Below are 14,739 nucleotides of genomic sequence, written 5' to 3'. Positions count from 1 at the left end.
CCTGTACTCGCAGACTAGTCCCAGATCACTAGCCATAATCCATTAAAGTAAAGCGGGTATTATGTAGACAAGAAAGTGGCAATTCATTCAGGTCGGAGACATGATTGTTTATATATGTGATTCTAACGAGTGTGCTTCGAGCTCAGCCAAGATTGTGTTTACAGTATTTCAATGGCCAAGAGTAAACTGTAATTTATCGGAATGGTTCGACATTATATGGAAAAAAGAGAGGCTGCAGTGGAAAAGTCAAAATGTTCTTGCCGAATTGTAATAAAATATACGATTGCAATAAAGCTTCATTGTTTTTAGCAAAGTTCTTGTTTTTAATTCTATTTATTTGACTAGATAATCACCAGAACTCAATATAAGATGGATAAACAATATTGCCATTGTATCATGAAAGGAGAAACTGAGAAATAAGTTAGAATCCAAAGATACTTTCAAGGTCACTGAAATGAAGTCTATAAAGGAGGATAAGAAATTTTAAATTTAATCTGACCTATACTTTAAGTCGATGACTTCCGATGAAAAGGGTTATGCATGTAAGGATACAGTGGCGTCTTATTTAGCACTTGCATATCCTTTACGCTGGGACGCGTCTGGCGCTGATTGTTTTGTTTTAATGGCGGTTACAGCTGAGCCGCTAAAGTAACTAACGCTCAAAGCGTTCCTGGGTTCCCATGTACACCCGGATGGGAAGTGGCAAATGTACATTAATGTCTTGCCGGGTTATGATTTGAATCCCGTACCCGTGATCTACAGTCCGGCGACCTCATATGCACGAGACCAAAACACCTCTACAAGGTAAATGCAAATATTCCTCCGATTCTCCTAAAAACAATCTTGTAGCTACACTGTAAAAATTTGCTGTAACTCATGCAGTAAAATACTGTGATTTACAACAGTAATATGTTGTAATAACGATTTTACGATAATTAACTGTATAAGTACGTTGCTGTACAGTATATTGCTGTAAACATCAGTGTCGTAGAGCATGGGAACAAATATCTACAGTAAGCTAGTGTAAAGGAGCGTGCAAAAAGCATTGTGGGATACAGCGCACATGCGCATTAGGCGGATCGGCTGCATATGCGCGTATGCGTTGCACGTGATTGGCTCCCGCGCTAGCCCGCCACGCCGCGCCGCCATTTTTAATTTTCTGCAAAGATTTGAGCTGAGATATATAGCTGAGCTGGCCGCCGGCCTGATCCTGAGCAACGAATCTGAATCTGTTCTGTTCCTGGTCCTGATCCTCGAGCTGGGATATTGATGACCAATAAGTCAATTCCAAGGGGATCCGAGGTAAGTTACAGATTGCCAATTATCAGAGTCATGATTTGATTTGTATCCCGCTGAAGTGAAGAATTGTCAGACTGTGGAAAGTATAGGGATTGTGTTTGTAATTGTTCCGTCTACGGTATATGTGTACTGTACGTGCTGTGCTGTGGTGTGGGACAGAGTCGGTAGTGTTAGTGCAGCACATGACACTGTACTGCAGTACCAGCGTACAGTGTCACTGTCAATGCGATGCCATTGCACATGGATATGCATGCTCACGTTAAATTGGAAATGTCTAACGTCAAGACCATCAAGACTTATAACTTATAGGACACCGCACACACTACGATCGACTACAGCATCAGTCCATCATGAGCACACTGCGTGATCAGTTGAATACGCACAAGTCTAAGCTCATGTAGTGTAGTCTACAGCACGTTACTGAAGAAATTACAGCAAAGTACTGGCAATCCTGCTGCATAGTGTAATTTTACTTAAAAGTTAAAATATGAAATAAAATTACAGTAAGTTACTGTAAAATTACTTAGTATTTTACTGTTACTTAGTAATTTACAGTAAGTTACTTTAAAATTACTGTAATTTACTTTTTTGAAGGTCGCAGCGTTGTCATAGCAACCAAATAGGCCATTCCGTAACTGGCAGTAAGTTACTGTAAAATTACTGAGTAATTACTGTAAAATTACTGTAATTTACAGTAACTTACTGCTAGTTTACAGTAAATTACAGTAATTTTATTTCATATTAATTTTGAGTACTTGTCTACTGTAATTCACTGTAATTTTAATTTACAGTAACTGTAGGTTATATCTACAGTAAGTTACCATCAATTTTTACTCAAAGTATCTGCCTGTAAACTTTCCTACAGTAAATCACTGCATTTCTTAGAGTAAATTGCTGTTACCGTAGGTTCTTCAAATACTAACAGTAAATTACAGTAATTTTTGTCTTTAAGGATTGTAAATTTGTTTTACAGAAATCTAGACTCTATTGTAGTTTCATTTACCGCAAATGAATGTTAATTTCACTTATGTAGTAACATTCATAGCCGTGAAATCAAATGTTTTTTTGCTGAAGGTTTCGCATACAGTCATCATCAGGAGGCTCGTGACAACTGGTTATATTTGATGAATTTATGTTTTTCTTTCGATTTTCTTTTGTATTTTTTGTCCTTTATCTTTTTTTTTATTATTCATTTATCATTTAAATAACTTTTAATCTGTCAATGCTGTACATAAAAAGTTATGTGTACGTATGCATATTAAAGGTATTGTTTTCCGCTCTTCTTTCTTGCAGTATGCCATGGATTACTGCTGAAGTCACACAGTGTGCATGCTGAAACACTAATCAGACGGATGCTCTACATGGACATCATATACCCATGTACGTTTGTAAGCTATGTAATCATTCTTCTGGATCATTGAAGCGGTTTTCTGAACACTTTTCAGTCCATAGAAATGTGGTGAATTTCGATTTCCCGTGTGGTGTTCCTGGCTGCAATCGAACATTCAGAAATTATTCATCCTTCAAAACCCATGTGCATAGGGATCATCAACCATTTTCAAGAAAAAAAGATGCCCAGTTTTTCTGCGTTTCTACCTGGAATTGTCCACTCTGTGCTGTAAAATGTGAGGAAATCCATGACATACTTTCTCATCTTAGAATTCATATCAAACACGGAGTTGAAATACGCTGTCTTTTTGCCAATTGCAAAAAACGTTTTTCAGTGAGGTCGTCTTTTGCGTCACATATATCAAGAGTTCACAATAAGTTAGACCAGATTCAGTTAGACTCAACTTCAAGTGAAACTGGTACTGTGTTAACTGAATCCGCCCAAGAAAATAATCAGGAGTTTCCTGGAAGACTGCACTCAAGTGACGAGGAAAGTGTGACAGATGATGAAGTAGATGTATCCGCTGACTCATTCAAACACAGCTTATCCTTGTTTTATCTGAAGTTGGAGGCAAAATTACTACTGCCCAACTCTACAATTCAGGAAATAATTGACACAGTTCAGGATATTCATGCATTAAGCCAACAAAATTTGATACCAAAATTAAAAAAGAAACTTGAAGGAATAGGAATTACCGATGATGAGGTTACCAACGTTTTAACTTTATTTAAATCTGAGGATTTGTTCAGTGCTTCAAATTGTAAAGAATTTCGATCAGAGTCTACAAGAAAATCACATTTTAAAGCAGTTTTTGATTATGTTTCCCCAACTGAGATATATTTAGGAGAAGATCAGTTTGGCAAACAGCGATTTTGCCAATACATTAAAATTCAAGACACACTAAGAGCATTATTCAAGCAGAACTCATTTATCAAAGATTACAAAGAGACTCATAAAGCTCAACCTGCTTTACAAAGGACCATTCTACGTGATGTTTATGATGGCAGAGCATTCCCAAAAGATGAGCCTTTGCATAAAAACTCAGCAGTAACACTCATATTGTACCAAGATATATGTTACGTTATATGGTAATATGTTTTTTTATCATATTTAATACGTAGCAATATTGTAGCTAAACGAATTTCATAATTTTATGTTTTCATTTTACATGTACACAAATTGATCATATTTTCTATTTTCTTTGTTCATTGTGCACATTGGTAATTCTATTTCATTAATTTCTGTATATCATGTATATTTTCTTATTGTCAAGTATGTTTTACGGTTTTTGTTATTTTGCACAGCCCCTTTGTAAACCAGCCGAGTAGCTGAATAGGGCTTTTACCGTCAATAAATCAATCAATCAATCAATTGAATGACAGCTCATGAAGTTGAAACAAGTTTCTGTGCAGAATTGGCATGTAAATGAGACAAAAATACAGAAGAATATGAAACACGTATTAAAGATTACAAGTTTAATATAACAGAGCAACTCAAATTAAATGGGGTATTAGTTCAAAAGATAAATTAAACAAAAATAAAGTGAGTAATGTCTTTTGGAGAGATTCTACCAGGTATAGAGAGTTTTCCTTGATTCTGCCAGGTATATGGAGACTTTTCATTGATTGTATTCTGATAGTAGTTGTCGTTTAATAGTGGCTTTAAAGGAAGATAAAAGTGTATAAAATATGTCTTGTTTACAATTGAAGATAATTCTTTACAATAGTTTTTTACAATTCAGAATTTTAAAGTGAACATATTGTTGTCTGTTCGACAAATAATTTTTGACCCAAGAAAGTGCAGTGCCCCTAAGCCATACGTTGTGATTTAGCATATCAATGCCTTAAAGCCGCTATGTCTGCACAATTGCATGTGTTATTCTGTCGTATAATTAAATTAATGCTAGGTCGGGTGAATGATTTTTTTTAAAGCCATATTGGTTGGGATTAAGCAAGTTATGTGTATTTCAGAATTGGTATAATCTAAACAATTTTTTCAAGAATTTTTGAGATACTGGAAGGATGACTATGGGTCTGTAGATTCTTGAGTACTTGAACTTTTGCAGTTTTTAGTGGTTTTACTTGTTTTAATGTTTTACTTGATAGTTTCTTTGCAAGCATTTTCATAATGTTACACTATTTGAGAAACTTGTTTTATGGAGCGTTGATTACCCAATAAAGACTTTAATAATGATTTTTGTGTTCAGAAAGCTTGTTTTTTCCTCAAATTAACAGGATGATGCTGCTAATGTCAAGTTAGAATACTGTACTTATTACATTAACTTAATGTAAATGAGAGAAATAGATTAAAAAAAATAACAGGATGATACTGCTAATGTCACAGTAGAATACTGTACTTAATACATTAACTTAATGTAAATGAGAGAAATAGATAACAAAATAACAGGATGATACTGCTAATGTCACAGTAGAATACTGTACTTATTACATTAACTTAATGTAAATGAGAGAAATAGATACAAAATTAACAGGATGATACTGCTAAAGTCACAGTAGAAAAGCTGTACTTATAACATTAACTTAATGTAAATGAGAGAAATAGATACAAAATTAACAGGATGATACTGCTAAAGTCACAGTAGAAAAGCTGTAATTATTACATTAACTTAATGTAAATGAGAGAAATAACATTAATTTACTGTAGAGAAAAACTTACAGTACATAACTGTAAATACATTTAAATTACTGTGAATAAAATTACATTAATTAACTGTAAGAAGAACTTACAATAAATACTGTAACCTTATACATGAAAATTTCTTTACAGTAAGCTTACAGTATTTTAATGTCTTACAGCAAGTTACTGTTGAAAAACTTACAGGAAGTTACTGTAATGTCAAAGTTACAGTAATTTACTGTGCAACAAAGTTGCCAGTAATTTACTGTAATTTCTACAGTGAAATTTTTAACAGTGTAGGGTAAGCAGGAACGGTACATAATAATTATATAAGGTTGCTCCACTGTGGATAACTCGACGCTGAGAAAGAGTGGAAGAGGGAGAGAGAGAGAGAGAGAGAGAGAAAGAAAATGAAAGAGGAAGAGAGAAAGAGAGAAAGAGAGAAAGAGAGAGAGAGAGAGAGAGAGAGGCATCACCACATCTTGGCCTATTTCATTAACGACTTGACAGGGTCGAGATTCGGTGGTAGTGTCTGATGTCATATCTTCATCAGGATCACATATGTTTTTTTAGATAGCCCGTATGTAAGTGATACAGAGGTGTGGGTGCCTGGTTGTGTGAGGCATTTGTGTTCGAGCCAAAACCTGATGACAAGCATTGAGGATTGAAAGGGTTGAGAGAAGCAGATAAAGAGAGTGAGAGGACAAGATAGAGGAGGAGGGGGAGAATTTAGAAAGAGAGAGAGAAAGAGAAAGAGAGAGAGGGGGGGGGGGGGACAGGATCGCGAAAGGGACATTTGGAAAAAGTATGACTTGTGTGCATGTAATGACTATTGTGTGTACGAGAGAGAAAGGAAGAGGGAGAGAGGGGGGGGGAAGATCTATAGAGAAAGACTTAGGTCTTATTACATAAGATGCAGAATGCTCCAGGAGGGAGGGGCCACACTGATCAAAACATCTGACAAAACGTCCTTATATCCATGTCTACTAAAATGAATTAGAGATTGATTTTCGGGACAGGTTGAGGTACATCCTTGCATGCCAGTCAGACCAAGTAATAGGAGTTAATACCAGCCGCATGGTGCAATCATGAGCCTTCGTGCCATGCTTCTGCCATTACATATAAATCCTTGTCAAAATACCAACGACATTCTCTATTTCAATTGACAATGCCCATCCCTACAGGGCTCTTCATCATTAGCTGCGAGAGAGAGCAACCATGATTATTATGATCAAATGTCTTGAACATAGTTTGGCTTGGACCAGAACGCTTATCTATCCTTGCCCTATCACGTAGCGGTGGCGTAGCCTGCATGTGTTTCATCAAAAGGGGCACTGGTTTTGGGTGCATCCGTTTTAATGGGTATATGAAATGCGAGAGAGCAACTTCACCGTCTTAGGGGAATCATTATTTAATGCTGCTTACCCTCTCTGTATTATATCTGTATCACTAACATGAGAAATATTCTGCCATTTGATTTGATGTAGAATATACCCAAACTATTCCACTGCGTCTTCAAGTGTGATCATAGTACCTTTAGCATTAATCGACATTTACTATGTCAAAACATGGTGAAACTGGAGATTTGACGACTATTGTCTTGCGATTTGGGCTCATTTGGTTAACATGGATAATTCCCTAGGTGTCTGTTCTAGTTCTACATTTCTCATCTTCTATAGCTGCAGCTACGTCCTGTGTCTTGGATTGATCCTAATAAAAACAGGCTAGAGACGTGGCTGCAGCTTCAGTTTCTGTTTATCAGCTGAGCTTTCCATCTCATTCACTCGACTCACGTCCATCAAGTCTCATGTTTTAAACTCCTTTAAATATGTGGAACGAGGTTTGAATTCTGTATGTCAAGCAGGCCTGGTGTTATTGTCACCAAGAAAGCTAAAGATTGTAGAAACTTTTGACACTTTAATATTTAAGAGGCTTTTTCGCTCGAGTATACTTAACTGTTGCTAACTAAGACCATGATTATATTTTTTTTCTTCATCTTCTTAGGTGCGAATGATAAAAACGACCCCAATCAACATGCAGTCTGTTACAGAAGTCTAAGATGTGTGCCTACGTGCACAAATTTTATCCTATAAAAGGACATTGAACAACACCATTGTGACGACACAGGACGACCAATTAAGTGCTTTGTATCGAACGAATATCGATAACAACCCCAGAGGTCGTCAGTGAATATCGTATGTCGTCTGCTTACAAGTGCAGCCAAGTGCGTGATCGACCTTGCGAGCGTTCAAGTTATTCCCGCCCCTCCAAAATGTTTCCGTCGTGTCACAGGCTTACGGGTTAAACTCCGATGACTTTCAGATCCTGAATGTTAAATCTAGCGGGTTATTTGTAGCGCATCTGCGGCGGACGGGGTTAAAGTGTGTGTACTCGGTTAGCGGTACCTTTTACCGAGAGTAAAGGTGCTAAAAATGTGTCCACATCTACCGTAGATTAGCGTGTGAAAATCCGCGTAAATACATTGAAAGTGAAAATAGAGGTTTGGCCTATCGGAAAAAAAGGGAGCGATGTAATTCCAAAGGCTGCAATAAGTGAGCTAGCTAAGGAATTGGCTCGGGTATGCTCCCTCACAAAATGTTGGTATCCGGGTGGGTGCCCCTAAAAATGTTTAGTAATACTATTATGCTTCATCATGTTTCATTTCACAATGCTCATGTTCGCTTTCTCTCACAATAGATGAAGTATATTGCTTCCACATCTGTTTAGAAAACAATGAAGAAGGGGGGTGGGGGGTAATTACCCTTTTCCGACATGGGGCAGTGACCAAACCACCACTGAAAAAGTCATTAAATCACCGTCAATGTTCGTGAAATTAATTAACTTACCAATGCTCACATATTTAGGCTACGTACGAAACACATGCAACCACCCACATCTGTCAATTGACCGTGAAATTGAGTAGGACGATATACAACGCTTGCGCCTGTTAGGTATATGCATGGATTTCACGTTCCACTGTCTTCTACGCCGGGGCTTTGAAATTAGTCATATAGTTACACAGAGGTGAATCCAGGATCATTGTAAATTGTCGGAAAGGGGGAGGGGGCATGGGGTGGAGATTTTAAAATACCATGATAGTAATTCTTTCTGCTGAAATTATTTGTAGTTTCGAAGGGGTATTCTTGCCTGCCAGGAAGAAAATCTCATGGCAATAATATTTGTGGAAAAAAAAATCAAATATTGGAGAATCTTTATCTTCATCGCACAATAATGGTTCCGCTATCCTATAAAGAGAAGGGAAAATAGTAAGCCCCTCCCCCTCCCCCCCCCCCCAATGTTTTTATTTTTTTTAATTTTAATGTCGTCAATATTATTTAGGTGCAGACAGCAAGCACCGTAGAAGTAGAATCTGTAGCGATAAGGTTCCCTTCCAAACAATTTCTGTTTGTGCACCACTCTTCTTTCCTCTATCAAATCGTCAATCATTCTCCACACGTACCGCGTCCTAAAAGCCCTTTTGCCTTAATTTACCGTAACCTTGTCTGTTTCCCGATGCTGAAGATGTCTTAAGAGTCCCTCCTTGGGGCAAATGAAAGTCAGCAATACACCTATGTTTTTCGCAATTTTCCAGAGATACCAAACCGACGATAATCAACCATTTTGTGTTGGATTGGAAGTACCTATGATGACGTTAGCGATGTTTTCTGAAATAAAGATAAATACAATAGGTAAAAACTTTCTTTCCAACAATTTCGCCTTTTCTGAATCGTGATCAGGATGGTACATCGAAAAAATTGTTTACATTCTTCAAAGTTCGTTTTTATAGATGACACCATAATGCCGTTAAAAAACATAGCTTCATCGTGATGATCACGATTTCAGTGTTTCTGTGAAACTGAAATAAACGGATAAAAAGATAACAAACAATCAAAAGAAATATTCTTAAAAGACTCGGCTAAAATAACATTTTGTAAAGCCTACCCGAGATTTCTAAAACCACAAATTCACGCACACTTAGAATGCAATGTACATCTATCACTAGCTTGAAAGTCCTCCACAATACATTTTTGTTTTGTTTTGTTTTCTATTCCTACTTGTATTATAATAAAGTCCATTTAACTTATCCGATATTTGCGTCCTCAGAATAAATTTGGTCATAACTGTTATGAATAGAAAGGGGGTGGGGAGGCATTTCGAATAAATTTGGTAAAGCACTCCCTCTCCTCATGCACGTGCAATGTATCTACGAGTATATGGATGGGGATGCTCCAGTAACCATAGCAACACACAGCTATTAACCAGAGTATTTGCTTGCTATCAGATGAGAGGAGGTGATGCATAATAGATGGTTGTCTCCAAACATGGCTCATTATCTATATTACCCGAGGGTTGGTATACCGAGGTGTAACCAAAACCACCTTTGACGGCTGCCTCAGTACTCGAGCCCGGATGAAGTGATTGCTAGCTCGTCAGTCACTGGCAGGCATGCGCTAATCCACAATGCCCCCCTAGGAAAAACAAAACAGGTACAAAATAGAAGTGGTTACATAAATTTTACCTTTTTCATCAAAAAAAAATTAATAAAGCAGCCCCCTGGAATTAAAAAAAAAATTAAATAGGTGTTTTTATTTTTTTATTTTTTTGCCGAAAAAAATATATTTAGTCTCCCCCTCCCCCCTCCCCGCTTATTCGCCGGCCGGCTGATTCGCTGCTAAATATTTTTTCACGTATTGGATCTCCCCCCCCCCCCCCCCCCCCCGCCCCCCGCTTATTCACCGGCTGGTCGATTCGCCGATTAATATTTTTTCACGAATTTGCCCCCCCCCCCCTCTTGTCGTCGGCTGGATCCACCCCTGCTGGCAGGACCAGGGAGGGCTAAGAGGGCCTCTCCCCCTCACCCCCCCCCCCCCATTTTGAAAGAAAAGGTATTTAAATCCTATTTTTATGGTTACTTTCTCCTGCCCTGGCTACCTAATTCAGGAGATGATTTTTTTTTAAATGCCCCTTGTCCACCCTCAAACTTCGAGGAGAAAGCCTCATGTAATGGTTTTCTACTGTATCCCTGTCACTGCCTGGTCCGAGGAACACTAAAAGGGGCTGACCCCCCCCCCCCCCCCCCCCTCATTTGCGAAAAGGGTATATCTAAAGCTACATTTGACGACTGCCTACTCTACAGACGGCATAAAGTGATTGCTTGTATACCAAATACGGGAACGAGGGGAAAAGGTACCCAAAGCCTCATTTGACTGGTGCCTATTCGAGCCCGGGTGAAGTGACTGCTAGTAAAAACGTAACGGGTGGGCTAGGGGGTAGGCCAAAAAGGATGCTCTTCCACCCAACCTCCATTTGAGAAAAAGACAGTTGTGCCTAAAGCTTTCTAAAGCGTTTCTTGCTTGAAATCCGTCACAAGGGGGGATTCCCCCATACCTCCCTTTCAAATCCGCCAGTGTGTGCGGGTAAGATCTTAATTCGGCCTCCGTCTGGCATGCAGTGAATGCACGATGACCATGGCCAGACGACTTAATTCCAAAATTACCGCTCGCCATGCATTGCGGATTGGAGAGCATAGTGTACATGAGCCTCGCTCAGTGTTGAGAGAACACACTCCGTCATTGCGATTCATTTGTATGCATTACTTGTATCAATTAACTTTAGCATAGGGGCGTTTCATGAAGAAGAAACAAAAAAAGGGGGAGGGGGGGGGCTCGATGACACTCACATTCCGAATTTACTGTGTTTACTGGCACAAATTAGTAGGCCCGATTGCTGTAGGTATATAAATGCTTTTTGGAGGTGTTCTATCAATTTTAATAATGCATAGATTATCATTTCGGCGGAATGTAGCATAGGCCTATTAGCTTTTGCGACCGCTCCTGCATTTGGATGGTAATTTTGCAGATGAGTAAAGCGGAAACAGACGTGGTTTACCTTTTTCTTTTTGATCGAACAGTATTTACAAGATGGCGATTTAGAAAACACAATTAAAGATTTTCAAGAGTATCTGGCATTAGAAAAAAAGAGTGAGGCTGGGCGACGACTGAGGCAGCGAAAAGAGCGTTTTTAGACGAGAAAGGGAAAATGATAGACATTAAAAAACAATTAAATTAAAAAATAATTAATACACAATGGGCAGGTTGATGGGGATTGTCCGTTCTCTTCATCATGCTCATCGTCCAAATTACTTCCTCCCAAGCTACCTGAAGTCCTCAACACGATTTTTCATTTCCTAGGTCCTCTTGCCAATTCTTTATCTTCATTCCCCAATCATTTCTCCCCTTCTCTCTCTCTCTCTCTCTCTCTCTCTCTCTCTCTCTCTCTCTATCTATATATCTTTCTCTCTCTCTTTCTTTCTCTTTTTCTTTCTATCTCTCTACTTCTCTCTTTCTCCATCTATTCTTAATCTGTCGTTCGATTATTCCCTGTCTCTGTCTCCCTCTTCATATCTCTCGTTTCTTCTTTCTATGTTTCTTTTTTCATACTGTATGTAGCTCTCTCTTAATCTATCTCTCTCTCTCTCCCTTTCTCTCTTTCTCTCTTTCTCTCTCTCTCTCTCTCTCTCTCTCTCTCTCTCTCTCTCTCCCCATACAGCTCTGTAAATCTTTCACTCAATCTCTCCCTCATCTGTATGTATAGCTCCGGCATCTCTCTCTCTCTCTCTCTGTGCTCCCTTTCATCTCTATGTAGATCTCGCCTTTCTTCCTCCCTCGCCCTACTTATCCAACACCCCTCATGCCTTCCTCATCCTGCTCCTACATGTAATCCCAATCCATTGCGTGCGTCCAATCTTCTCTCTAGGATGCAACCCGATCACCTGCATACCTGACCTGAACAAACAGTGACCACTGTCAGTTCGGTCGAGGAATTGAATGATCCTATCGAGCATTCTTCAAGACGTATAAAAAGATCGATGGTCGGGGGCGCCGTTAGGAAGGGTTGACTAGGGTGCCATAGCATCGGTGTTTGGGGTGTGGGGGAAGGTGGGGGAAGTGGGGGGGGGGGGCACAAAAAGAGGGGACGAAGACAAGAAAAATCATAGCTGGTTATGATTTTTGTTTCCTTCTCAAAAAACTTTGGTAGCCAAAAACCACACCAAAGACCTAGAGATTTGTTGCTGTTGCTTGGCACAAAATTTCCTCTTGTGCCCGATCAAACGTGAATTAAATGTGTTAAGCGCGCGCGCGTGTGTGTGTGTGTTGTGTGTGTATGTATGGGGGGGGGGGGCATCTTCCAATTCGGCCCCTCTTATCTACGTCAATGGCAAACGCCCCGCCATAATGATCGATTGACGCTCGCATCAATCTAGCAGAACTGTGTTAATAGAGCCATTATAAGAACATTATTGCAGCAATTGTGATTGGAAATGATGAAAAGAGAAAGATAGAGAAGGGATGTGAAAAACTTAAGTAGAAGGAAAGCCACATCTGTTCCATTACAAACTACCATCTTATCCAACGTTAGAGTATTCAGCGTGTTTCATTCTGAACACGGTCGTTAAAGACTTTTCCGAAATCAACTCAAGGGGAATTTCACTACCCTTTTGTAGTTCCCATCGAATATATGTTCGGGTTATGTAATGTGTCTTGGCTAAGATTACATGGCACACAAGGATATTGAAATTGCCCTATATAGATTATTTTTGAAAGTATTTGTAATCTTTTAAAAAATATGATTATGATTATTTTTGCTTTGAAACATAACGGTGTGTTTTAGTGCAATCTATCTAAGATAAAATCATATCATGTTAAATGTATGACAGACGGTAACATTTACCACATTGCTTTATTTAGAGGCTTCATTTCCTTCGTGACCACGGTGAACTTCCGTTGAATCAACTATCCCAAACTATTTGTACATTATTTTCATGTTTTGAGAACATCCTGTTTATAATATTGATTTCATACCAAGCTATGATTTATCGACTACTTTATAACATTCATGTTCGCGGATGCGCTACATTCTCACATTTCGGTGGTTAGTAATGATATCTCCCAGTAATTAAATATGGAATGCTTGGTCAAGAGAAAGTTAGAAGGTTAACAACACCATTAAACAATTTAATGATTTCTACCTGTGATGCGCCTGTTTCCGGATGCTAATGACTTCACATTATTTAAACATCTCAAACTTCGCAAGACCAGGTTGGGCAAATTTACCCCCCCCCCCTCACACACACACACACACACATACACACACAATATTACGTTCTTTAGTTTCTACGCGATACATGATCGCAAAGACTTTCGAGAAATCTGTCGCGGCACCCCGGATGAAAAAGGATGTTCTATCCGACACGCTATCTTGTCAGTCTGTTTAGCCGTCGGTCGACATGCCTGTGTCTTTGTCTGTCTACCCGTAGATCTATGACCGACGCAAACAGGGGCACAGCAAGACCTTTTTGAAAGGGGGTGATCGCGGTAGGGGGTGTCATTGTTTTAACAAGGTTGTCTATATACATGTATATATTATATATGAATAAAACATTACCAAAAATATCAACAATCCAAAGCGATTTGCTAACAAGCATGTGGAAAGCACACATTAAAGAGGAGGGGGGGGGGGGAGGCTACATCCCTATCGTCCTCTCACTATAGTGTGAACAGGTGCGAGACGACGTCGCTGGGTCGAGCTGAGAGGTCCGGAAACAAGGGGCTCCTACATGCCCGATCTATCCCGTCCTCTTGTGATGCGCATAAACCAGGGGCGTCGCTAGTTGGATATGGGGGTGTGACACTCCTCCCGCATCCTTCCATTAATACAAAATATACTGTCTGTAAATTTGAATGTTTGTAGCCTCCCGGCAAATCCTAACGAATGGAGAATTTTGTGTTAAATTAGAAATCTGATATTTTGTTAAACCATTCGGCAAATTTGAAAATATGATAATCTGATACTAAACAATTTTTTACGCTTATTGGCAATTTTTGTTGTTGCTTATTAAGAAATTTTCAGCTCACTCGTCCGGAAATGTTGATTCGGCATCCATATTAAAAAACGTTTTAGAAACGCCCCTGGCGGCATGCGATACGGTACATGCATTATCCGCCTCCGTGACTGGCCTAAGATTCAATCAATTAAGAGCACCTAATCCAGGGTAATGACAGCAACACATGTTTCACGAGCTATTAATCCTCATCATGACATGGAAAGGGGATGGGGGATTCTGCTGGTTGTTTTCAAAGCATCATCCGTCAATTACAGATCATATATATCCAATACCACTATTTAAAGACAGCTATAGGATCCCAGCTTGGTCATAATGAAGGGAAAAACAATTCTGCAATAAAGTAATTTGCGAACAATTCTACTGATATTGAGGACAGAATTCGACTAGCACAATAAGCAATTACTGCATTATTTGTAATGGGTGAATTGATTAATTGAAGATATTGCAACGGTCCACTCAATAATGATCCCCGAATGCTCGTTAAATATGACGCGGTTAACCACCGCCA

The 14,739-nt window shown here is 39.0% G+C and overlaps 1 protein-coding gene across 1 annotated transcript; it reads left to right on the top strand.

Moving 5' to 3' along the window:
- The first annotated feature begins 857 nt into the window (after positions 1-857).
- On the top strand, positions 858-4,882 carry LOC115920248. Its single transcript, XM_030975630.1, has 2 exons — positions 858-1,302; positions 2,593-4,882. Exon 2 carries the CDS (start codon positions 2,678-2,680, stop codon positions 3,779-3,781), a length of 1,104 nt encoding a protein of 367 aa, XP_030831490.1. The 5' UTR covers positions 858-1,302; positions 2,593-2,677; the 3' UTR covers positions 3,782-4,882.
- Positions 4,883-14,739: the final 9,857 nt, after the last annotated feature.

Source organism: Strongylocentrotus purpuratus, unplaced genomic scaffold (genome assembly GCF_000002235.5).
Source record: "Strongylocentrotus purpuratus isolate Spur 01 unplaced genomic scaffold, Spur_5.0 spur5_scaffold_8, whole genome shotgun sequence".
Taxonomy (NCBI): Eukaryota; Metazoa; Echinodermata; class Echinoidea; order Camarodonta; family Strongylocentrotidae; genus Strongylocentrotus; species Strongylocentrotus purpuratus.
The sequence above is the reverse complement of the archived record's forward strand: the minus strand, read 5'-3'. Positions and strand labels throughout refer to the sequence as shown.

Bases quoted from the DNA above. Each gene is read 5' to 3' on its own strand.
- LOC115920248 (XM_030975630.1), top strand. From the start codon at position 2,678: ATGTACGTTTGTAAGCTATGTAATCATTCTTCTGGATCATTGAAGCGG.